The sequence below is a fragment of the Liolophura sinensis genome, chromosome 1, assembly GCF_032854445.1.
Source record: "Liolophura sinensis isolate JHLJ2023 chromosome 1, CUHK_Ljap_v2, whole genome shotgun sequence".
Classification (NCBI taxonomy): Eukaryota; Metazoa; Mollusca; class Polyplacophora; order Chitonida; family Chitonidae; genus Liolophura; species Liolophura sinensis.
Genome location: NC_088295.1, coordinates 41978143 through 42005818, shown reverse-complemented (window position 1 = coordinate 42005818; position 27676 = coordinate 41978143). Strand labels below are relative to the sequence as shown.

Sequence of the window (27676 nt, the reverse complement as noted above, 5' to 3'; positions counted from 1 at the left end):
GCCATTGGAACCTATATTATAAAAGAGGTACAAAATCATGTTTAATGTTAACACCAGCGGCAACACCAATGTAGCAGTGTATAACTGCTTCACTGCAAAAAGTTCCACAAACCAATTCCCTTTTTTTTTCAGATCAAACATGAAGTAGACATGTTTTGGAGCACTTCTCCGAGCTACATACTAAAAGTGTGCATAGCTGAAGTTATAAGTCGGTGAGTTATAGTCGTGAAATGGTTTGTTCAGTTCAGTGAATTAAAAACAAAAAGCACTTCTCACCAGGGGCACCAGCATACAGACGTTGCAGGTAGGTTAGAGTACTTTCCAAAATTAACCTTTTAACAGACCTCTTAGTATATTGAGCTGGTCTTTTCTTCACGTTGTTTCAAAAGTATCCCAGCATACAGAGCTGTATGCCACATCTTGGAGAAAATCAGCGACCACAATTTGTTTCACAACAGAAGTAATTTGATAACAAATGAGAAAAAAGACCTACTGCACATCTTCATTATTAGAGTGTTAATCATATAAACACCTTGCCATACATCACTGCTGAGTCTGTAAGATTCAGCAAATGTCCATGAAGTAATATTTACACAACTTGTCACATATTTCACTTTCTTGTGTGCAAAATCTGTGAAATAAAGTTCAGCCATCTTGAAACACAACTTGAGAAAATCCATGGAACAATATTTACACATCCTGTGGCAGTTTAACTGAAGCATCTAAAAGATCCTATGATGTCATGTTCACTCATTCTGTCACACATCTCTGCAAATATCCATGAAGAAATATTAAAACCTTGCTTTCCAATCCACTTCTGTGTCTGCACGACTGTGAAGATTCCCACTGAGTGGTATTAAGTTATGGTTTAGTATACACCAGTACATCTGATGTTGCAGTCTTCTCTGCCCGTTAAGTGTAGTATTGATGAAATGTGCGCTCACTGCTGCAGCAGCGTAAAGCCTCATACACGTGTGTGAGCAGTGCGGGAAAACGCGACGTGAAATATTCCACAAACTGATCTGGAACTGAACCCAGTGACCTCTTCACATCTTCAGGCAACTCCCTATAGTGATGTTTCTGAAACAGCAAGTAGCAGCTATAAGACATACAAACATTGCCATGGATACAGACAAAAAGAAAGCCTATCGTAGTATTTCTGAAGCAGAAGGTAGACAATTTTAAGACATAAGAGTATTGCCATAGAAACAGGGAAAGAAGTTCTGAGTTCATAACCACATGGCCCAAACCAGCAACTACTATTTGACTGACGTGGTCGCAATAAGGTTTATGAGTGTAGAAAAATAGGTGATAAGAAGATGAAGGACACAGAAGTTTGATTTGAACTACCAACCTTCATAGTCCAGAACTAAAGGCTTGAGTGATTGAGTGAGTGATTGAGTGCATAGGGTTTAACACTGTACTTTTTTTTTAGTCATTTTTTTAGTCACGTGACCACGAGGGAATCCATAGGGTGCATGTACGTGTAATGTGCCTCCTTGTTGCAGGATGGATTTCCACCGCTCTTTTATCTAGTGCTGCTTCACTGAGACAATTTACTCTTAACTTTTACACAGTTAACTTCCTCTTAAGGTCTTAGGTATGAACCCACCCAGGATTGACCCTGGATCTATCACCTCAGGACACTCTACCAACTGAGTCATCAGGGCCGGTCTAAAGGCTTGAAGTGTGGTACTCTATACCTTTGGACTAGTGAGGGATTTTAAAGTGAACATGCCTCAAAAACACAACTGATCAACAACAATAAAATGTTTTATCATTCATGTTTCATAATGAACAAGTAAATGTAATTTGCTATTACAAATTAACCACTTCAAATATATGGATTTCTTCTGGTTTTACTTGGAATTTGACACAGAACCGTTTCATACAATTTTAAGCTTCACACACAATAAACTAAAAACTTCTCTGCTGCAGTCAAACTATGATAGCAATGTTATAAATGACAAATAATCATGCCAATTCTGATTCCAGTGGCCTTAGAAAGTACATGTATTATGAGGTTTGATTGAAAGGTGGGATGACATCCTACAGGAAAAATTATTGCACCAAAAGTAACATTTTACAAAAAATTATGTTTTGGGGCAAAGTTTGGTGATTCATTATATTGTGCCTTTGAAATGTTATTAAGGCTAAACATGATCAGCACTGCCAATCGGCTGTGTGGCTTTACCTTATTTCTCATCGCACGCAATAAATCACGGACTGAGTGCCCTCTGTATGTGCGAAACTTCCTCAGGTCTGAAGCATAGAAAAAAAGACATTTGACATGAGGGTACATACACGTGCATGGAAATTATTTTTTGTGCTTGAATTGAAGTTTCATCATGTTTTGTACACTCGTTAATTTCAACATGTTTGTATGTTTACAGAAATTCATGGAAACAAATATGCTGTTAGTAAGTTACCACCCATTGGCCAGAAATCTCTACTCATTAAACCAATCAAACTGCTTCAGTCCAAGCACCTATAACTGCAAACAGCTGATTTGGTTTGGAGTTAGGGTGATAGCAAAAACGTGCTGAACTGTGTTGAATTCTTTTGAAGTGGTCAGGTAATCCTTCACAAAAAGCCCTCACTCGTCTGTGCGATTGGTTGAATTTTATACATCCACAAATTCGTTTCGTACATCAAGCTTGGCTGGTTGATATTTACATATTATTGTTTTCAGAACCATCCAGAGCACTCATATAACAAAGTATGAAATGACCACAGGTTGAAAAGTAACAGCAATCTACTTTACCATTTTGTAGCTCTATTGATATGTGATCTTTCCAGTCATATTTCACAGCATTGGCTCCACCCCTATCCAATCTTTTTACGACTTCACAATCTTCTGGTTCTTTCTCTATTCTGTCACTCACATCCTGCAAATAATATTGTTTTCTGTTGGTAATTGCGTGTCAATCAGAAGTCCAGAAAACAATGATAAGCAATGCATTTATAAGCCACACATCACCACAATGTATGAATAAGGCTGACATATCACTTCAACCAAGATTTAAAATACTCCAGCATTTGACGACAGGGAATCCTTAGAATGCATTTAATGTGCCTCCTTGTTGCAGGATGGATTTCCACCGCTCTTTTATCTAGTGCTGCTTCACTGAGACGATTTACTGTAGACAAGTAAGCCGCCCCACCCGAGCCATTATACTGATATGGGTCAACCAGTTGTTGCACTATCCCCTTCATGCTGAACGCCAAGCGAGGAAGTTACAACTTCCTCTGTTAAGGTCTTAGGTGTGACTCGATTCAGGATTGACCCTGGATCTACCACTCCCATAGTGGGTGCTCTACCAACTGTGCTATCGGGGCCGGTGGAATAAATGTGAGAAGGTGTTGGGCTAACATAGACCAAAATGTAATAGCCTATTTTAGTTGTTCCACCATAATCCCACAGAGCAAAAAAAATTATATATATGTCAAGACAGATATAACACATAAACAGGGAACATCACAACTTTAGCTTCAGTTTTATGTTATGTTTCACAATTACATGTACATTCATCACAATTCACTTAAGCTCTGTGAACATTCAAAACACTATCAAACTAAATCCAGAGAAATCTCTCATGCCAACACACCTGAAAGAACATGAGCTGTTTCTCTTTACTCCAAAAAAATGGATGTTTGAGAATGACCTTGGCTGAAGGTCGTTTCAAAGGGTCAAATGACACCATCTGTTCAATGAGGGAGCGACTGACATATTCATCTGAAGAGAAAAGAAAAGAAAAGGTGATTATTTATAAATGCAACACATGTACAGGTCTACACATTCACTTCTTTTGTAAGTATTATGCACAACATGACTGCTGTCCACTGAACATTTGATGGAAACCTTAAACATTATCATTCGCCTCTCATCTAATTATTTACTTCTTGTTGTTTAATGCAAATTTTTACTTACATTATGACAGTCGGTTTATGGGTGGAGTTAACTGGAGTGCCCTGAGAAAACCACTGACATTTGGCAAGATACTAGGAAACTTTCCAATGTGTGATATACAGACATGCACACCATACTGGAGGAAAACAAGCCATCCTTAATGGATGACCAAGTTTTTTCAACTGCTTATTGTTAGCCACAAGCCCCACAAATACTGAAAGCTGGGAAATCCACAAATTCCATGCCAAGAGTCAGAATTTAAACCATACCTTGTATATCCTTCCATGCCTATTTTGGCCAAGGGCCATAACTGCTTTACTGTCTACTACCGAAAGACAAAATCTTGATAACTTGGCCAGAAGCTGTTCCATATTCACATTCTTCACCTTTTCAACACAATATGAACTAGTCAGCAAAACACTGTGATCAACTACAAACTCTCCACAACAATGCTACCAAGGGCAGTGACGTTGAGGTGACTGGTGTGAGGATTGCTCTAACGTTGAGGTGACTGGTGTGAGGATTGCTCTAATGCTGAGGTGACTGGTGTGAGGATTGCTCTAACGTTAAGGTGACTGGTGTGAGGATTGCTCTAACGCTGAGGTGACTTGTGTGAGGATTGCTCTAACGCTGAGGTGACTGGTGTGATGACTGCTCAAGACCTAACATAAGTACAATAATGTGAAGGCATAAAAAAGCTCAAAAGTGTGTTCAAATCTGACAACCAATCCAACATATGATCCCTTACCTGTTTTGGACAAGTGGTCCAAGTTGTATTCTCCACTAAGTATATTTGCTTGTCTCCTCAGTGAATCCCCAAAAGGATGTTTTCCTTTGGACAGCACGTAGTAAAACACACAACCCATGGAGAAAATATCAACGGCGCAAGTCTACAAAGAAAATGATACATAAAGCTTTAACATATTTACTACATTACTCCCTTTCTTAAAGCAGTTGTCAGTGTTCTGGACTTGCTAAGGGGTAGTGATGTTATGATAGAGAAAAAATGGCTGATTTCACACACACTATACACTATTGTGTGTAACTACAAGGTACTCTCTAGTCATTCATAGTAGTTCAGTCTAAGTCCAAAACTGTTCTTTGCAAACTGCCTAATTATGAGGAGTGACTGTATTCATGAAATGAAAATGTTAACTTCAAAAATTTATCACACTTTTGGAAATAAGCCTTTGGAAATAATTTTCCTCTGAAAAGCAAACAAACTGTAGAGTTGGAAAGTCTGGTAAAACTGAAAGGTTTTGATTATCTTATGTCTTCTGTTCTCCTACATACATGAATTTTAAGAAACTACTATTTGATCTCATGGCACAAACTGTCGCTAAATTTAATACCAATTAAGTCGACTTTATCCATCAACTGATCACACTTCATGTCACAAAATTGACTATTAGCAACAGTACAGGAGAAAGCGAGACAACAGGATTGATACAAATACTTTTGCATCCACATTTTCTGGTTGATATGCATACCATAGTGATGAAAGACACGAAGTCTTCAATCAACATCACACAACACAATCAGCATCATAAGCTTCACTTCATGTTGCCATTGCGCTCAATGACTTCAATAGACAGAGCTTAAAATCAATCAGAATTTCCCTCATACACCCACCGTCCTCTGCTCCTCATCTAGCATCTCTGGAGCGATCCATCCTTCTGTTCCAGCAGCCCCAGAGCGACGCGAGAAGGAACGTCGCCCAGCCACCAGCTTCTTACACAACCCGAAGTCTGATATCATCGCAGTTACCTCCCCTTTAGCATTGGGGTATGATATCAGGACATTATGAGGTTTGATATCTCTGTGTACTGCAAAGATAAGAGAATGATAAGAAAGGTGACAAGCATTGCAAAACCACTAAAGAATACAACCTCAATCTTCACAACTCAGCTTAATCCAGTTAATAAACAGAAAATCCTTTGTTCTTCTTTTCTACTTATTTTCAACCATATTTCAGTCGGATTAAAATTGGCTGAGTGGCAAGGAGCACATCTGGTTTAAGCATCATTCGGAAGCCACCACAGAAGAAACTCCTACGCCTACAATGTTCACAATAAAATATGTAAATCAAAAACTACTGGTGTTGACATGTCACCTGGGTCAAACTACATAAATATCCAAGTATGGCTTTTAAGTACCTATATCGAGTGAGTGGAGGTGGTTCAGCCCTGACATGGCCTGGTAGAGGAGCTTGAAGGGATCGAGGCCTGGAGGACAGATGGGTTTCTGCTCCACATAGTCCTGTATGGTCGCTGCACACAACTCCAGGGCTATGTAGCGGAACTGAGAGTCTGCCTCCTGAAATACACAACACACAGATGGGATGAGGATACAGAGGGCTGACAGCAGAAGAATATGGGCATCAGGGACACTTCAAACATGGAGCACCCTTGACCTGCCTCGGGATGGATGAATCAATGAACAAACGATTATGGCTAAAAGCCACATTAGCAATTTTTCAGCCATATCCTGACGAGAACAGGTTTTAAAGACGAGGCAATGAAGCTCGGGATGGAAGTAGGTCTGCTACGATGGTGGGGAGCACAATTGTAATTCATGTGGGACTACTTTCAACTGATGTCAAAAACTGAACTTCTGAAAGTTTTCATGTAGTTACTAGTTAGCTGAGCAGTTTAAATTATTGTGTGTGTGTACAGAAACTGACGTCATCTGTTATACATGACAACTGACAGCTGTTATACATGCTTAATACGGCTAACAGTAGTTTCTCACTCACCATACAGAAGTATCTGATAACATTAGCATGTTGATCAGATTCTCTCAACAACTCCACCTCTCTGTCAGCAAATCCAAAACATTCAGGCAGCAGTCTCTTCACAGCCACATCCCGATTGTCAAACTTTCCCCTGTAATGTGAGCCAATGTGTTCATGAAATTCATTTTATTTACTAAATTCTTCACTTACAAGATGGTGCCATTTATTGTGCAAAGCATTTATCACAATCCATTGCTTACATAACACAGGAGCTCACAAGCTCCTTATTGCAAACTAAAATGTTAAAGCTTGTCTAATAAGCAATTAAAACATCAGTCAATTACTCATTTACCGGTATGATATATGATTGATTTATGATCAATGATGTTTCTTCAACTTTTGAGTATTTAAATTTACAGAAGTTTGCTTTAAAAGGTTAACCTCACCCCCAACTTATCCTGTTTTAATATTTTGGGCTGAAAAAGTTAAAGGAAGAAGTTTTCTTCTCTTTTTTTTTTTTACCTGTAGACGAAGGTTCCTTCACAGCCATGGCCCAGAACATCTTTGGGGTCATACATGATTTTCCCCACCTGACAGAACCCAGGTGGTACTTCTAAAACACAAGAAATATGCAGCTCTAGTATGGCCCCTAGAAGGCAGTGGTAGATTCTGATCAAGCAATCTCCTCATGAAACAAACAAGACTACAGTACACGTACTTGGTATGCAAAACATCTTGAAAGGTACGTGAACTCCACATACATAAGATTCAAGTCGTAGCTAAATCTAGCCAAAAATATGCACCACGTTGATATAGGCCTTCTCAATCCAGGCACAAAGGCTGCACCCTCTACTAATACTCAGTTAATTAGGAGAGAGAGAGCGTTTGGAATATCATCATCTTTTATAGCGCCACAGGATACTGCACTGGCACAACAAACTGCTCAGCCACCTTGTTCAAAGTGTAATAAGATTCAAAACTGATACTAACTTCAGTTTTAAATGCTATGGATTAGCAGGATACTTGAGCCGTGCTGTGATAAGTCTAGCAGATTTTTGCTTTTTACACTCCTAAAGTCCTAGGAGCTATATCAATGGTTAGGAATATACTCTGATCACAGGAGAGGCAAATATATACTATTGTACATGTGCAACATGATGCCTGTCTTAAGAGTTTTACAACTGTTTTAATGTCTCCTTATTCCGTAAATGTAAGTTTAAATTATTTCCCTTTACCATGACCAAATTTAGCTTCTTCATGACAACCAAACTAGACTTACATGTACTTACCCAAGAAAAGTCTCCTGATACAGCCTTGCGACTGTTTTGTAAACAGACCCTGTCCCATAATAAACCTAAACCTGACTTTTACAGATCTGCTATGGGGTGTTTCCCCCCCAAGGCATTCTGTGTATCATCCCCTACACCCCAGAGACCGTAAAATTGAGCCATGCTCAGTGTTCTTACCGTCCATGCCAGAAGAAGCGCCTGTAATATAGCCATTAGCTGAGGTCTGCATGGACCTCTGCTGTTGCCTCTTGTTTTCTTCCAGCTGTTTCTCTAACAAGATCTTGATTGAGTGCTCTGTTCTCTTTGGATTTCAATACACAACATATATTATCAAACAGTGCCTGGCCAAACGACACCCATATATTCATGTGCTTGGTGTTCAATTCTGTACTCAGGAATATTTTCACCTACATGTAGAGGGCTGTAGTCAAGTTTATGGGTGAGAGACAGGAGTGGTTGGAGTACACCACCACACTTCACCAGGTACCTAACAAATCTCCTGACTTAAAGCTGTAGCTGAAGCAGTAAAATCTGGTTTCCAACCAGATGACATCTTTACACAGATAAATACAAAATTAAGGTTTATTGTCCAACAACACCAGTCCATAATAATAGTGCAATGATCTGCTGAAAGGAAGAAACATCGTATTCAAATTTATGTTAATAAATGAACAGCACATCTTGGGTTTTACACATCTTTCATACATTTACCTGTCGTTTGTTCAACATTACATTTAGATGACAAACTGTATCAAAAGATGATTTACTTAAGTCAAAGACACCAGAGAATATTATCTTTCAAGCCATAATGATATTACTCTGTGTTGAAACTGGGTCAATAAGACAAACAGTATATACATTTACTAACATCTACCTGCTGACAGTTTAAACTTTTTCTGAGTTCTCAGAATTGCCACGCCAAAACACTGCACAGGTACCACATAAGTATGAATATACCGAGCATACTACTGGCATGAGCTTTAAAGGGGACACTAGCATGAAGACTCACACTAGCATTCAACCTCACACTAGCGTTAAGACTCACCCTTGAGAACATGAACATGAAGGAGATGATAGTGATGATGAGAATGACGATGGTGATCGTGAATTTGGGGTCGGTCCCTAGGTCATGCATCAGTGTGCCAAGATAGTGACCATGTGGTTTGGCCAGGTTTCTTCGCACTACAGTCACATTCTCCGAGTCCTTCACAGATGAGGGCAGCTGGTTAGGTAGGATGACTTTCTCCGTCTTCTGAGAGTTGTCGGCCAGTCGCCGAGAGATCAATGCCTTAGATAACTCTGGAACTTCATGGTAACCTACAAAAAAATATTCAAATAGTTAAAAAAAAACCCCAAAAAACAAGAAAACAATCTAACTACAAATAAGATTTTCTGAAAACCGCTACAAAAACAGCTATTTAACCTACTAATGATGATAAAAGTGTGGCGGCCAGCTTTATGGTGGGAGGAAACCAGGATGATGGTAAGACATGAATTATTTAGTGACCTCTTAACACAAGCAATGATACAAAACTTCTCTCGGATTTCATCCAAAAGTCCCTCAGTTAAATTATTTGAAGACACTACATGTACATTAAACTTTTTGTCTTTCATTGTAACTTAAATTATGTCAAATACCCAAATGCACAACAACAAAGCTGTCAACATTTGTATGACTTCATCCTTGCTACATGTAAATACCCACTCACACAAAACGCAAGTTCATAGTTTACATCCAGGACAATCTTGTAATTTATTTCTACTGGTACTTTTGCACATTTGGAAATGTAACTTTGTTGCTGAACTACCTCAATACATACACCTATGTCCCAGTTGATCACACAATAATAGTGATACAGGGCTTTTCTGCACAGATGTTTAGGGGTGGGTTACCTAAGAGGAGTAGGTTGTTCTCCTGAGAGACTGTGGGTGTTGTGATGATGGTGCTTTGTCGAGGTTTTGTCTCTTCCTGAACTGTTTTATCACCAGTGGTTTTGGGGCCATCAATGAGCAGGGGGCCTGTCTGCCGGGGCTGACAACACAAATGAAATATGCAATGGAAGAATTAATTTCACTGATGTTTTATAACAACCTTAAGAATATTCAACTAATATGTACATTGCATAACACAAAAATCAAAACCTAATGATACACTTAAGCAGGGTTTAATCTAGCTGAATAATTTGGCTGTCAGTTTCAACACTTTTCTATATAGATGCAAAGAACACAAAAATATGATAATGTTATCCCTAACTTCTCAACCCCGAATCCTATAGACTGGTGCAAACACGCCCCTAGGTCAGGCCCTGGAAGGCAGTAAATTCAATTAGATGAATAGGTGGTCAGAAAAGTCAGCCAGAAATGACCACACACAGCGACATGTGCATGCACATTCTGAAACTGGTTTATCTTGTCCACATTTAGTTTTGCACCAATATCTCTTAGATACTCATTGTGACATCGGTAAGCATTAGTTAAACAATCAGCAGAATTCATTTCATCTTTTTGCAAAATTAAATCCAATCTGTCAGTTTAATGTGTGACAAGGGATTTCAGATTTAACATGTAAAAGAGAACTGGATAAATTCTACCGCTTCTAACAGCAATTTGGCTACCTGTCTGGCTATTGTACATATACTGTATTTCCCCTTAAGTTTAGCCTGCAAAAATGCACTTTGAAAAACACATAAAGGCTTTAAAAAGGAAACTTTTGATCTCAACACTTAAGTTTTCTGATAAGAAATTAATCAAACTTCATAAACAACTCTTAAATAATTATATGAGGTGGATGAATCAATTAGAATCAAGCAAAATGTGTCACTAGAAAACTGCTAAATTTTACGTGAAATACAGTACTGTAATTCTTCAAGCTTTTCCCATGTTTGCAAGTTGTTTATTCAAGCATATTTTGAAGGCACCATTCTGTTTTGACTGATAAAATTCTACTTTTTGTGAAGCCCTGAAACCAGCCACTCCAATCCCTGTAGTTTTGTCTCAAAAATCAAATTAAAAAAAAATGAATAAATTGCACTGAAAGTTGCTCTTTCATATGTGAAAAGGTTGAGGGATTAGGGTAGTCTGAGAGAGATAACCATGTAAACGTACAGCTACAGTGACTGTCTCTTCATCCACCAATGAGGCCAAGGCGTAGAAACCATACTTGTACTCTCCAACATATAGAGTGGGGCTGAAATAAATATCACAAAATTTTATTTTAATTCATTCTTCATCTGGTATACTAGTTGGTATACTAGTACCCTACATGAAACGGTGTATTCAGTTCTGTTTTAAAACTACTCCAAACTCTCTATCTGTCCAGGCTAAAATTTCTAATCACATGTTGACTTTAATATTTTTAACTGACAGATAAACAACCATAATTACGGTTTCTGGACACATCACATCTAGTGTGTATGTATGTATGTTTTTTTTACGTTCTCTTGTGGCAGTCCATGCCTCTACTGAAGTATCAATCATGCTGAAGACACCAGACATATATTTTGTATAATTTTGTTCTTTGCATTTTGGAAGGTCTGCCTGAGTACATACATGTACATATAATGGCATTATAGTTTCTGCCTGTGCATTAATAGAATTTCCATTTTCGTACTCAGAAAATGTTCTATCTCTGTACGCACTAGAATCTGTGTTCTTGTATAATTCTGTTCTTTGCATTTTGGAAGGTCTGTCTGAGTACATACATGTACATATAATGGAATTATAGTTTCTGCCTGTGCATTAATAGAATTTCCATTTTCGTACTCAGAAAATGTTCTATCTCTGTACTCACTAGAATCTGTGTTCTCGTATAATTCTGTTCTTTGCATTTTGGAAGGTCTGTCTGAGTACATATAATGGCATTATAGTTTCTGCCTGTGCATTAATAGAATTTCCATTTTCGTACTCAGAAAATGTTCTATCTCTGTACGCACTAGAATCTGTGTTCTCGTATAATTCTGTTCTTTGCATTATGGAAGGTCTGCCTGAGTACATACATGTACATATAATGGAATTATAGTTTCTGCCTGTGCATTAATAGAATTTCCATTTTCGTACTCAGAAAATGTTCTATCTCTGTACGCACTAGAATCTGTGTTCTCGTATAATTCTGTTCTTTGCATTTTGGAAGGTCTGCCTGAGTACATACATGTACATATAATGGCATTATAGTTTCTGCCTGTGCATTAATAGAATTTCAATTTTCGTACTCAGAAAATGTTCTATCTCTGTACTCACTAGAATTTGCGTTCTTGTATAATTCTGTTCTAGCATTTTGGAAGGTCTGCCTGAGTACATACATGTACATATAATGGAATTATAGTTTCTGCCTGTGCATTAATAGAATTTCCATTTTCGTACTCAGAAAATGTTCTATCTCTGTACTCACTAGAATTTGCGTTCTTGTATAATTCTGTTCTAGCATTTTGGAAGGTCTGCCTGAGTACATACATGTACATATAATGGAATTATAGTTTCTGCCTGTGCATTAATAGAATTTCCATTTTCGTACTCAGAAAATGTTCTATCTCTGTACTCACTAGAATTTGCGTTCTTGTATAATTCTGTTCTAGCATTTTGGAAGGTCTGCCTGAGTACATACATGTACATATAATGGCATTATAGTTTGTGCCTGTGCATTAATAGAATTTCCATTTTCGTACTCAGAAAATGTTCTATCTCTGTACTCACTAGAATTTGCGTTCTTGTATAATTCTGTTCTTTGCATTTTGGAAGGTCTGCCTGAGTACATACATGTACATATAATGGCACTATAGTTTGTGCCTGTGCATTAATAGAATTTCCGTTTTCGTACTCAGAAAATGTTCTATCTCTGTACGCACGAGAGTTTGTGTTTGCATTCTATAAAATCTGCCTAAGTAAATGCACTGCAGTTTCTCTGTGTGTATTAATAATCTCCATTTTCCATTGCTGTACTTACTAGAATTTCTGCTCTTTACCATGCTCCAGGAATCGCTGCCTCCAGGCCGTGGAGCAGAGTTGACCGGTCAGGTGCTCCAGAGTCTCAGGGGCAAAGCTGGTGAACGGCACCTTCTGTAGTCCGTCTGCCCCTAGAGAGTACATCGCTACCACAGGGGAGCCATAGGTCTGGTGCCACATAACCTCACCTACAATGAGACAAGATCTGTGTCTGAATCTGTGGAGCTTATGGTGCTGTCAAGAAACAGTGAACAGTTAAAAAGTATTTTCACATGTTCAAATATTCATGTCTAAGTAACATAGTCTTTAAAATATTCAAAGTTAACATTTAACAGAATTCATATACATGGAAGTACTGGTAGCAATATAAAAATTACTATATCTGAAAAGTAAAATAGTTCTGACTATGTAGAATGACTTACTAGTTTTTGTATCAAGAGTAACCGCTAATCCTGTAGAACTGGCTGTAAAATGTTTCAACCCTAGAAAACAAATTGGTTCATGAAGTAAGAATGATCAGCACAATTACAAACTATGCCAGTATTCCATTACTATTTGTGGAGACATTCTGTCTGTTCATATTAGTTTCTCTTTTATTTACAATTAAACTGTTCAGGAATCAGAAGCTGACAATTTTGTGCAACACATCAAAAAATAAATAAATTAAAATAAATAAATAAAAATTTCAAAAAAATGATGATAACAAAATTACCACTTTTGTTAAATGTCAAAATTATACCATTCATAAGTTAGCAGGTTTTAGGATGAAGTGTTCTTTATAAAATGGGAAATAAATTAAATTCCAGATGAATAACAATAAAAATTCTATTTATAATTACTGAAACAGTTAACTAAAATGTGTGTTGGTGTTTGATACATACTGTAATCAGCCACATCTGTTGCAACATGAGATGAGTAATCCATGAAAGTGGCATTCCACCTGCAACAAAAAAAAAAAAATATATTTCAATAAGCAACTATTATTATATATTACATCATATATATAAATGATATATGTGATTATATAAACCATCATAACACAAGCATATTTATACGGATACTTCCAATATATACAAGAAATTTATCTGACACAATCATCCCTGATGATTCTAATGACAAAACAACAATGTTATGACAAAAAAAAACCAAAAAAAAAAAAAAACTGTACCTTCTTTCCCTTGTCTTGCTGTCAAACATGACAATGGTATACTCTGGAAATAATACAATCACTTTTCAATGATGTTATATTACAGGAATATATGCACTGCAATACTACTAACATTAAAAAAATACATTCAGAAATGCTTCCCAGCACCCTCAGTGATTAGTTACTATATTTAAGCTTGTTGTCTTTATCATAAATAAACAGTTTTCATAACTCTAGCTCATCCAATTTCCTCAAAAAAAAATAACAAGGGAGTACCAGTAGCACGCCTTATTCAGCACTTTGTAAAACTGCATAATATTTAAGTCATGTGACCATAAAAAAGTAGAATGACTGCTAATGTCATTAAATCAACACGAAAGACCAAAGTTATTATATTGTCACAACTATGACTGTTTATCATATGCGTAAGGGCTTGCAAAGCAGTGCCTTCGTGTGTTATGGAGTTGAACATCATTGTGGTGGTAACAGATACTGTGTTCGTGCATGACTTAACTACAAAGGTCTTTGATACGCAAAATGAAAGTGCATTTGGCAATCCATGTACTATGGGAGGCAATTGCAACTCTGTGAATAGCCAAGCAAAATGTTGTGCTATGAGGTAAAGGACTTGATTGGTTTTTGATAAATTGCTACCGATGATTGATCATCTATGTACTATGGGTGGCCACTGCAATGCTACGACTGGCCAAAAATTTTAACTAAACTGGACACCAATACCAACATCGCCGCCAACAACATCTGACAACATCTCACAATACCTCTCCTTACTTCCTAAGGTGAGCTAAAAATTTAAACTGATTATGTTGGCAAAACTTTTGATTTGGATTGCAGAAGTCCCGTATACCATTATACCCATATGTTAATCATCAGTAACAGAGTTACCTGTCCTGCCAATATAGATGGCGTTGTCACTGGATGATGGGCAGACCTTCTGTGAGCCATCCCAGGTTAGTGTCTCCAGCTTGTCTCCTGTTACTGGGTCAACAGCAATCCACAAATCTTTCTTGTGGCCTGAGAGAAAAGGAAGAAAATGAATAACATGAAAATGTTATTCCACAGAAAATGAAGTACGGAATTTAGGGTTTCTCTAGAGATCACATATTATAATATTTTGGTTGAGCTTTCCACACTTCAGTTTAACCATTCCTATCATTACTTGCAAAAAATATATTTCACTTTACTCAAATCTTTGGAATATGTTTGTTCTGATGCTGTCTTGGATTACCTGTACATATCATTACCCAAGCTTATGAAACAAGGGTAATATGTAGACAATCTTCCCAGCTGCCTGCAACTTACAGGAAGTAAAAATAAGATAATTTTAGCTTAGGACAGTATGATTTCACAAAGGCATTTCTGATTTAAGTCAAAGTTTAAAAGCTCGTCACAATGTTTCCTTTTTGGTCCAGGAAGATGACAGTTTGATAACATCAATGAGGTGGTCAAAATCTTAATAACCCCAAATAATAAAGTCACATTTCAAATGTTGTATTGAGTCAGAAATCGCTTTGTTTAATCTGACCAAGTGTTGACCAACACAAACTTACCAGTGTAAAGAATGCCATCTGTGCTTTTACAAGGGGAGGCCGTCACCAGCTCTGGTATAGTGAACGGTAGTTTCTTTAGTCCTTCTACCCCAGTTCCCATAGCGTACAGACTTCCATCTTTGGGGTCAGGCAAAAATGTCAATCTGTAACAGATTAATATACAGTCAATGAAGGCTTTCTTTGGGAAAAACGTCTTAATATTATACATCACTGTGTAGTTACATGCATGTTTGCTTTATAATATTTTATAACAGCTGCAACTACATGTACATAAACAAAATCCTCAAAGGGACAACACACAGGATCTCACAAATAGAAAAAAAAAAACCCAAAAAAAACACATGTAAAAATTATATAGAGCAAGCAATTCAGAGAATTATCTTGTGTCCAACCCTAAATATGCAGAACTTGTGAAAGGATAAAGCTGGTTTTCAAGCTCTGTCTTCTGTTCCCTGAGATTCAAAAACAAGCTTTCCGTGCAAAATTTTACCAGTTCTGGATGATATTAGAAGCATTTATTGTGTTGACAGGAAAAACCTGTCAGAATTCATGAAAACATTACATATGCAAACCTTACATACAGATTGGGTTGGATTTCAAACCTATCTGAGAATTCACAAAGTGAATTCACGTGAAATTTGATCAGAATCAGACAACATTTGAGGCAGTTCCTGTCTGAAAACCAAAGCCGAACAGATGGACAGACCCAAATTAATATTTCTCTCTATTAGCTTAAGTGTGGGGTAACTAAAAAAAAGCTAGTAAAATGTCAGAATGGGTACAATAATCAGTCTTACACCAGACACTTACTTTGATGTGTGATCAATAGGGATCCGAATCACTGGTTCTGAAAATAGAAAATCACAATCGTTTCATCTGAAATAGAGTATTGATCACAGCATGATTGCAATTGTGCCACCAAATCTACCCAACATAAAACAGCAGTAGTAGCTTTCAAATGCAGCAAAGTCTTTGGTAAACACCTGAGGCCTTAAATGCATCTCTTAAAATACACCAGATCAAATGCATGTACACAATGATATCATATCCCACATAACGTTTAAAAGGCAAAACTTTTCATTCCTGTGGTTTTGCATAACCAAGATATCGTGCCTCAAAGTAAGCTCAAATGCACTCATTGATAAAATCAAAAGCGCCGCCATCTTATCAGATTTAGCCAACCAGGAGCAGCTTATTTCTATAACCCAGGAGCACAGTTATTTCCTATGACATTGCATGATCTCTGTTTAGTCTTTCAGCCATTTGTGCATAGAGTGCGAGTGCCGTGACATAGTGTTTCTGGTTTCTGTAATATTCCGGATTCAATGGCTTCACAACAATTTCAGGCTAAAAGTTTATTTATAGAGTAACAAAGCATGGCTGGTGTTGGTTAGGTCTATTTCCACCATCTTCCAAAACATCTAAGGTTGTATTATTTGTTGTTGTTGTTTTTTTATCATCAAAGCAACACCAGACATAAAATATACAAACATTATACACATACAAATAATTTATCAAAAATGATGGCTACAATGTACTTATGAACACTTGAGTCATGACTTCAATCACCTCTAACCCATAATATGAACAGAATTGAAAAAAAAAAAAAAAATTAGGAAGTTCTCCAAGGGGGTAACTGAATGTTGCTGGACACAATATTCAATAAGTTTGTCACGGACATGTACGCCATATCAGTGGAAGAGAAGCGGTCTTTAAAAAATGTCACACACCAGACACAGACAGCCCTAGGGGCACTTTATATCACTTGTTGTCACCTAGGCCCAAGGGTCCCATTCTACAAAAGCACATTTAACATACCCTAATTCTTCACCTTTTCAACCACCTCTGCAACCAATATTCTGAAACATTCTGAGAGAACAATGAGGTGAAGGGAAACAACTGACACAGTTTTATGAAGCTCACATCATTAATGAAACAAACAAATCATCTTTAGCATCATTTTCAAATAACTTGTTTGCATAAATTCAACAGAAAAAAGTGCTTCAGTGGTTGAAAAGGTTGAAGATTTACAGTAATGACATATCTCTTTATTATGCGTTGTCATGGAAGTTACGCCTGGCGTAATTTACGACTGCTTCAAAGAACAAATGCGTGAAGAGTGAGGGTAGTGGATTGTTCTCTATGAATGGATTAAAAATTCTACAGTTGTGCTTGGACTTTAATGACACAAATAAACTGAACTGAAACCTGGCAGCCTTATTCCCTCGAGGATCATCACATAAACAGTGAATGTCAACAAAACTATCCACACCTAACCCACAGTCTATATCTGACCAGAAATGACAACGCAAATAATGGATAAACTTGCTGGAGTTACACGTACATGTGTGAGCCACCAACTGACACTTTGTCATATTACGTATCAATAATCCTTCCAAGTTAGGTCTACATAAGGAACATACATCAGGTACATGTTTTTTAATTTATTCATTTTTTATTTTATTTATTTGACTCGAGAATATTTCACTAGGTACATGTTTAAAACTAACAGCAGGCAAACGAGTGATGAGTACATGTATTTTAACATTTAGTTTGATATGCCATCTCACCTTCGTCTAGTGACCAGACTATCTTGCCCGTGTTTTTGCTGACAGCATGGAATGATCCCCCCAGAGTGGATACAAACAGCAGGGAGTCATAGACTGTCAGGGGGTTGATCTGAAATGACAAGGATATAATATAATATAGATGTAATTTATTCAACTGTGTATGTGTCTGCCAATTGTATCCCCCTGCAATTATGCTTCTCACAATTTCTGGCAAAGAGTAACTTCAGATGAAACATACAGAACATCCAACTGAAAATAAATCCCAATATTTGTCCTAGGTTTAGCAAGAGAGATGTGTTTCAGACACCCTTTATGAATCTACATTCTCGACAATGCAATTTGTCGTATCGACTCGTGAATATGACTTGTGGAATAAAAATTGGAAAAAAAATGTCTTTATCACAAGCCGTCTTTCAGACAATGTGATCTGTCAAATGCTACCATCGCACGAAATGGCGCATGCCCTGAAGTCATTCGATCTGTCAAATTTGATGGGTTGACTCGACGTTAAAACATGTAAACACAGCTTAAAAAGCAGGACATACACGTAAATTGTCCATAAGACTCGAAAAGAAAAGCTGTAAGATTTCCATATAAAATGTACAGAGGTACGTGATGATCACTTCATAGCACATGGAAACTCAGGAGTTGTTCAAAACCAAGCTGTGGAAGGTAATAGGTCAGGTATCCTTATCAGATGAACGTATCACGTGAATGTCCTCGTTCACACTTAAAAAGGCCAGAGAGCAACCAAAGGCCCATTTAAAATGTCTGAGATCATAAATATGGATATTTCCACACCGTCCAACAAATCACCATAATGTTTGTAAAGCTCATTTACAAATTTAAACACATGCATTATCACATGCAACTTTTGCACGTATGGGTAGAGCCCATGTAGAGATCAGCTGGAGTCTCAGTGTTCTTTCATCCATAAAAAGTCGTATCAGCCTCCTCGATCAGCAGGGAGTAAAACATCAATGCAAACTCTATGTCTCGGAAAACTTGCATGTGCATGTACCATGACAATTCTGTAGAACATAAACACCTCAATACCAGTGTTAAAATTGCAAGGTTTAAGACAGCTGTCGGAAATTTTAAAATATATTTTATTCTGTTGGTAAATTAGCATAAAAAGGTAATAACAGAAATAAAATGTTGAGGTCCATGTTTCCTGCCTAACAATAGCAAAACATGTCAATGTTCAATTTGTATATACATGTACATGTTCAGTTCTTAAGCATGTAGTCATAGTTACCAGAGTACAGAAAGAAAGTCATCAGTCACATACACAGGCAGATGTCCGATTATCTGACAATGTGTCATTGCGATCAAAATGTTAGCGAGCAACGGGCCAGCTAATGGACATACATGTATTGTTTTTTCTACACACATATATATGCAGCTTAAAACAAACCGCCAGCTTCCCTCTCATTGATGACATACATGTATGTACCAATGACCAATATTGAGGGCAACTGGTCACAATGATCTGGAATCACTGTCTGGACATCATGAATGTCTGGAACACAAAGATGGCTGAGTAGTTCATATTGTTTTACGAATATTGCTGAAAACCAGTTCCAGACATCCATTCATTAATGTCACTTCATTAATAACACGTTCCAAGACTGAAGGCAACTGGTCAGAGTGTTCGCACAACTGAATGACTGACTGCCAGAATGACGGAATGAGGGATAGCGTGACCTTCTAAGTGCCCCACCCTAGCTCTCAGTTACTGGTGGAGGACAAAAAGCGAAACACTGCTTACCACTGAAGTTTCCACAGTTGCATATGCAGTAGAAAATATGATGACCTCAGCACATAATTATGCAAATACTAGAAATAAAAAATGAACCACAGAACATGTAAAACATACACACCTTTGGAGCTGAAACAATGGTAAATCCAAAAGACACCAACGATGCCTGAAAAAACTGTATTTGATAGTGCATGCTCCTGCAACCTGCAGCAGTGGTTAAAAAACCAACTGCATTTGCCTGGCAGAGGGCAGTGCAATGTTGCTATGAAAACATAAATGGATACACTATGTACCTAGTACCTGTTTTTGTTCTGGTGGGTCTGTTGAACTTCCAAAAATAATATCCATACATGTACATCTGCATAGATCACATTAAAGTGCATGTGCAGAGCTGCAAGTCCATGCCCTGGAGGGACAGCAATTCAAAGCATTCTGCACTTGACTAGAACTGACCATGTACTTGTATGCATATCTGCCACGTTATTTATGTGAACGCATAACCTGAAGTTATGAATACACAATCAAACAACACCCAAAAAGTTACAGCCTAAAGGATTACATGTATCAAAAGTATGCACATGTACTAGTACTAATTTGGATCTTGTATATTTGTTTTCCAGGGACACGTTCCAAATTCTTCAACCTTGTCAATCACCTCTGCAATCAGAATTTTGAAACATTCTGAGAGAACTATGGGGTGTAGAGAATTAATCTGATAAGAACTATATACATAAATTTAACTTTTAAACAAGTGCTTTAGTGGTTGAAAAGGTGGAAGATTTACAGCAGTACTTATAGCTTAATGTTTACATCTCTTCTCACTGCTTGTTACGCACACAGCCATGCTATGGATGAATAATCATGTAAGACACCTTGAAGCCTGTGTAAATGTAAATCAGATATTAAAATGGGAGAGAATTTTCAGCTGCGTAACATGATTTAAATCAAAAAACCGTTTTCAAAGGTTTCGCACACCTATCAATGTACATGTACCTTATACATGCCCTATATTTTTCGAAACAAATCATGCATAACAAAGAATTATATGTACATGCTCAGTCAATCTGTCATTTAACCGGTAATGCTTTAATTAACAAATAATACAGATTGAAAGATGATCCTTTAATATGTGTAAAATTGGCTACAAATTTTTTCTGATAATTTCAACTGAGTGAAAATGGGAGCTAAACATGTGTAGTATGAAAACAGGGTAGACCTGAGTGGTCAATGGGAAGAGGGCTGGGTTTGAGGGGAGACTGTACTTAAACTATGAGCCTCTCATCAACAGAATCTAGGTGTGGATCTCTGTCACCTGTATTCAGTTAAGAATATTACTTTGCCTGTAACACTTTTTAAACATAGCAAGACAACAAGTGTTTTCAATTTTATGCCAACTCTGGGTTTGAATTTAACTCAATCTTCACTAGTTCAGAATCCTCTGATGGTTTTCATTTTTATCCATCTTTCCAGTTCCCATCACAATCTACTATATGCATAATGAAAGGAATTCAACATTTTTCACGATTTCAACCACTAACATACACACCCCTACATTCACACAGAACTGAATGTTACAGCTAATATTTTACAGGACAGTACGTGTGACGTATACTTGTGTGTACATGTGACATTTTACATGTAGATGTATTACAGCATGCATATTCCTGGTTACAGTCATGGCTTCTATTTTAAATTAAGTATTACCCAAAACTTGAAGGTACATCTCTTTCGTGAGGCTAAGGCAGACCATCTAGGGCACTTAAGACACACATGTATACACACGTATGATCAGTATCTATATCCCTACACGTTGTGTATGAAGTTTTCCCATTATGGAATACATGTATATGACAGCAATAAGGAAAGGTACATACAGCTGAGAAACCTACGGATCCAAACCCATTGATTATATAACACAATCACAGGTACAGGTAGTTGGATTTGAACAGGTAACTGAATTGATGACGTACTAAGGAAATTGTGACAGATGCAGTTAGCCTGGTGGGGCCCTATGTACATTGCAGACTTATGACTTAAATCATATTCAGCATACATGTCAATGTACAAGTGTAAGCTACAGCTAAGACTGGGTGAGTATACATAGCACAAAGCATGAAAAGTGTAATCTATGCAATAGAAAAACCGATGTATGATAATTTCAATAGCGACTGGTTTCGACAAAGAAGGTGATACATGGAATGGATGCATACGATAGCGGGTGAATATCACAACACACTCAGTCTGGAGGTTGAACCTTATCTAATGTGTATGTCAAAAGTACTCATGCAACAAGAGGTAAGATGGTCTTTTCATGGAAGAAAAAAGCCTTACACATGAATACAATACTGTTAAATATTGCGATTTGACTTTCAATAAGACCCACGTACACACACAAATTAAGCCCATTCAGAGAACAAAGTTAGGAGGCTTAAAATGTTGCCGTAATACAGTAGGTAGTCCGGAAAAAAAATCATAATTCGCGCCTAAGAATATATTTTATTACCTAAAATATTTCCTTGATCACCAGTTTAAAATGGGTACTGTCAACTGAATTGACTTGGTAAATTCCGGTTTTCCTACAAAATACATGTATAATATCAAGCAGAATTCCCCACTGGCCACTAACCCAATAAATCTAAAAAAAAAACCCACAATGTTCATGCTCTTGGTTGATCATTATTTTAATCACGTACCATTTAAACTCTATAGGAGTCATGCTAAGATGACAATTATAAATAAAATTGGCTAAATGTCCGATATAAGGGCCTGCAACAGATGGTTTAGTCTTGTATATCTTTTGAAGGGTTTGTTTACTTCAGTCATATGGCACAGTCTCACAACATCCTATGTGGAAGTTTTACTACATGGGGCATGACGAGAGCATCAAAATGTTAAACCATAATCACATGCTCTAACATCTACCTTATCACTTCATTGCTTTTGGCATTTTTATACTATTTAAAGACCTTGATCACATGCAAATATATGTACATGTACCATCAGAAAATCTGTAGCTTACCACATACATTGTAACTACATGTATACATGTCGAATATGACTTTCTTACAAATGAAATCAGGATATTACAGTGTACATGTACAAAAGATACTGTACATAGATATTTACATCAATTGTATACCAATGTTTACACAGGTTATAGAACATTACTACATATATTAAAGACAATTAAATGTTTAATGCATAATATCTCAAGCCCACATCATTTCAAATTCAGTACACTGAATAAGCAAATCTACTGTTTAAACCTTTGACCAAATGAACTCCTATTCATCATTAATTAAGCACATCTCTTTTTGGGTCACGAGAAATATGAACACTGTGCAATCAAAAATAAGCCCAGTGTATCTGTGCATAGAGTGTGCACAACATTTTGTATAGTGTTAAACGTTGTATTATAGTACATGTATGCTCTAGTGGGGCATCCAGGGTATGTACATGTACATCTATCTTGAGCTCTGACAAAGTTAAAAGACGAGGATGTCCATGAGAGATTCTCTCCCCTGAGGGGAGAGTTTCAACATAGGCAGCCCAGGGTAGTTTTTAGGCTTGATGATATATCTGATAAAAACCTAACTTCCTATTATTCTGGCTCACACTGAAATTTGAAAGTGAAAAGCTCTGAAGCGGAAAAAAATTCACAGCAAACAAACAAACACTATTTTATGACTATGTGGAGCATCTGAACAGGGACACACGGATGTGTCACTTGAGCATATGGTTCAAAGATGCTTCTGCATGTATGATACATTAAATATAACCATTCGACATTTCTTTAAAATCAGGAAATAAATCTTTATTTGTCGGCCTGGTTTTGAAAAAGTATCAAACTGTTAGAAATTGTTAACTGTTTTGAAACTTTTAGAAACAACTATAGAAGTTGAGTGAGTGAGTGAGTGCTTGGGGTTTAACCTCGTACTCAACAATTTTTCAGTCACATGACGACGAAGGAATCATTAGGGTGAATGTACGTGTAATGTGCCTCCTTGTTGCAGGACGGATTTCCACCGCTCTTTTATTTAGTGCTGCTTCACTGAGACGACTTACCGAAGGCAAGTAAGCCGCACCGCCCAAGCCATTACGGGTCAACCAGTCGTTGCACTATCCCCTTCATGCTGAACACCAAGCGAGGAAGTTACAACTTCCTCTTTTAAAGTCTTAGGTGTGACTCGATCAAGGATTGATCCTGGATCTACTGGTCCCAAAGCGGACGCTCTACCAACTGTGCTATCCGGGCCGGTCTATAGAAGTTGAAGTACTTTCAACAGATTATCCTCATGCATACATCTGATATACCCTAATTCCTCAACCTTTTCACATAAAAAAACAGCAACTTCTAGTGCAATTTATGCACATTTTTCCTTTGCTTTTAGAGACAAAACTACATTCGAAAAAGTGTAATTTTATCATTATACACAGAAAAACACTTTTAGAGTATGTATGAATAAATATTTTTAAAACACGTGAAAAAAGATTGAACAATTACATGTACAAGTAGCCCATATCTGTGACTGAATGTACATGGATCTTGGTCAAAACTCATCTATGGCTGAAGACATATTATAGATACATGTATGTACTCCTGTAACCCCAGTAGAAAATTGTCTGATTATGCCTCATTACCAGACTAGTTAGAGTTTAACAACAAAAATTTAGCTAACAATGTATACAATACATTGTACTTGTACATTATCAAGGAGAAGCACAGCAAATCTTTTTTTCTTGTAGAACAATGGCATTGGGTAGAAAATACAGAACTTTTTAAAACTGTCCACCTATCAACACAAATTAAGACACAATACAGACCTTTTGTATCCCTAGAAGAACATTTTGGACTTTTCTGGAAAAATTGGTATCCTTTTACTTTTGATGTCAACAAAATGTTCCAAGCTCAGTGATATTTTCGAGAAATGTCAAATGTATTGCCCTAGATGCACAAAAGATTGTTCTGTGTGATAATTCATACATGTGTACATGTCGGAAATAGAAAGAAATTTGCACACTTGCCCTTGCTATTTCTTAGCACATTTCGCCACTATGTGCCTGAAATATTGCCGACGTGGCCTTAAACCACAGTCATTCATTCATTTATAGCACATAATTAGGTCATGTGTATTGTGTATATTTACTTTTTATAAGGATTATTGGGAACGTTTCACAGAGATATGGTAGAATACAAATTTTTAGATATGTGACATTAAGAAACGCTTAAATAAACTGATTCTATGTCCTGTAGGCGGTACGGTGATATGTAAATTTCCAGAGCCTATGAGGGAAAAGGCCTTGTCTGTTCTGTATAAAAGGAGAAGGAATAGATCTTTCTTGTTGTGTGGTAGATGCCAATAATTTAAGCTCTCTCCCTACTGCTATTTCCTTTGGCATTACATAGCAGAAAAAACGAAATTCAAGTCTTAAAGGTATGATGTGAACTTATTTAAAACCAAGAGTGATATGAGGCATATAACTCCTGTATACACTCATGCATAGCTCCATTATACACCACTTATCATGTCTCCTGTCGGAGAAACTGGGCAATACGCAAAATAAAACACTCGCAGGCAATAATAGCATCAATGTGTAAATGTTGTTAAATACCCTTTTTTATTGATATACTGCAGAACTGAAAAAGCCCCTGACTGAATTTATACAACCTCGCACAACAGCCTTTAACTCAAGAACATTCATACAAGTTAGAGTAATGGCTAGGAAATTTTTGCTACAGCTATAGCACCGCATCATAGCTCCAATATGTGTTATATCAGTCTTATCGTTATTTCTGATTAAGCTTTCTGGTTACAAGTATTTAACAATGATTTTAGCACTGAAAATAAGTTAACGTTCGATCTCTCATCTCTAATCAAAAGTACCACTGTACCATGTTACCTCAAAAATGTTTGGCAACTATTTTTGATCACATTTTATACAGTAACATGGACATCTCAAAAACGTAGATAAAAATTAAAAATTGTGGAGCCAAGTGTCAGTTAACTGACGCTGCAAAAAAATATTGGAGGTGCACATTTAACTGCTAAAATGAACAGATATGTTACTTATTTCACATACCAAGTGTCCTTAAGCAATGAGTGTTTTGGTTTTGGTCAGCATGTAATAGAGAAATACTAGTAGTGCACCACCGATTCTTACTACTATGAAGGGAAGTTATTCCATCTCAACCCATTGCTTCCTCCATTCACCTGCTTGCTATTGTCTATGCTCAAAGCTCAAATGTTTACGTGGGTAGAGCATAAGCTGTTTGCATGGTAGTAAGTTTGATTCTTTATATGGAAATATAATGGTCACAACTCTTCCAAGGCCGACTCCGATAGGCCAGTTGTTTCTGAGTAAGCTAAAAAGAAATCTGACAGCCACTATGGCTCATACTGAGCTTACTTTATGAAAAGTTCCAAGAAAAGCTAAACCTGTTGAGATAAGTAACATATTTAAATTTGGATCACAGATGCGAGTGATTGAGCCTTTCCTTCGAATCAAGCACTGATACAGACTCTATCATCACACACTTAGTGATCTGAGCTATAAATGACATGGTGGGCGAATGTTGTCAATAAACAAACAGCAAGGTTGTCCTGGCTATTGTAACATGTATATGCTTAACTACAACTAATCCCACTGGTCCAGGTCAAGGACAAATAGATGGCTACAGCAAAGTTTAGTGGTCCGACAGAAAGCCTAGTTTAGTCAGACTAAAGTAGTTGAGGTAAAACTAATAAATGGAGATGCTGAGAGCCTATTCGATCACAGCGACTGCCACTTGATGTGTAAAATTTCCTGTGCAATGCGATACATTATTTTTACCCAACAGACTACAATGCTTCTGATTATTCAGCAAACATCACTCAACATATGTATGAATACTTGGGTTTTTATGCCAAACTTTACAATACATCAGTCATATGATGTCAAAGGAGTCTTTCGGTTTGTGTAACTATATTGTGTCTTCTCATGGCATGGCAAGTCTATGCTGCCAACATGCTATCACCACTGAAGTATCATGCAGAAGACACCAGGCATGTCATCCCACCGTGTCACACTATCCTGACACCAGGCCAACCAGTCCTGTTTCCTAACTCTAACATATTAGTGCTGAGCATCACGCGAGGCAGCTACAAGTATCATTTTTGAAGTCTTTGGTATGAACCGACTCGGGTTTGATCACAAATCTCCTGACTTTGAGGCAGATGGTCCAGCCATTAGGCCACCGAAGTGGTCACACCACTTATCAGTTTTACAACATGCCAGGCTGACCTGTAAAGACAAGACAGCTTTTGCCAGGATGTGCTTACTTGGCCTTGTTGCTTCCCTTTCAGTGAAATTTGTGACCACGTAAAATGGTCTGTCGGTGTCACGTGCCATGTGACACCGTCAGATTTGACTTTCATGACAACAACAGACAGATCTCATGACCAGCTAACCTGTTAGATATAAGTGTATAGATGCTGTGCGAAGCAGTTCTACACAACTGTATTTACCTGTCCTCCCTTCACGTGCTGGACAGTCAGCACGAGAACTCCGCCAGTCAACAGTCCTACCAACCACCACGACCACAAAACACAAGGTACACTCCGATAAACCATTGTCTTGGTTCACAGGTAATTAAGCAATAAATCCATCCATATGTCGTACATCAACGAGTAACTTCTCAGCTGAACAAAAGGTGTGTGGAACAAATAAACTTATCAACAAGTTCCGCCATTCTGTAACATTGTTTTTTTTCTCTAGAAC

At 37.4% G+C, this 27676-nt stretch overlaps 1 protein-coding gene across 1 annotated transcript; it reads right to left on the bottom strand.

Moving 5' to 3' along the window:
- On the bottom strand, nucleotides 1–27676 carry LOC135470135 (serine/threonine-protein kinase/endoribonuclease IRE1-like). The gene is made up of 22 exons (XM_064748904.1): nucleotides 27424–27676; nucleotides 18157–18265; nucleotides 16397–16433; nucleotides 15587–15729; nucleotides 14922–15050; nucleotides 14040–14082; nucleotides 13753–13811; nucleotides 13294–13353; nucleotides 12873–13059; nucleotides 11039–11120; nucleotides 9827–9965; nucleotides 8979–9250; nucleotides 8111–8234; nucleotides 7167–7257; nucleotides 6666–6795; nucleotides 6067–6226; nucleotides 5543–5736; nucleotides 4659–4800; nucleotides 3609–3736; nucleotides 2765–2888; nucleotides 2195–2262; nucleotides 1–1080 (listed from the first exon to the last, which is right to left on the bottom strand). Exons 1-22 carry the CDS (start codon nucleotides 27526–27528, stop codon nucleotides 913–915), a joined length of 2694 nt encoding a protein of 897 aa, XP_064604974.1. The 5' UTR covers nucleotides 27529–27676; the 3' UTR covers nucleotides 1–912.

Coding starts and splice junctions, on each gene's coding strand:
- LOC135470135 (XM_064748904.1), bottom strand. CDS start 27,528: ATGGTTTATCGGAGTGTACCTTGTGTTTTGTGGTCGTGGTGGTTGGTA. Junction 16,434..18,156: donor AGTCTGGTCACTAGACGAAG/GTGAGATGGCAT, acceptor TTCTATTTTCAG/AACCAGTGATTCGGATCCCT. Junction 9,966..11,038: donor AAGAGACAGTCACTGTAGCT/GTACGTTTACAT, acceptor TTGTGTTGTCAG/CCCCGGCAGACAGGCCCCCT.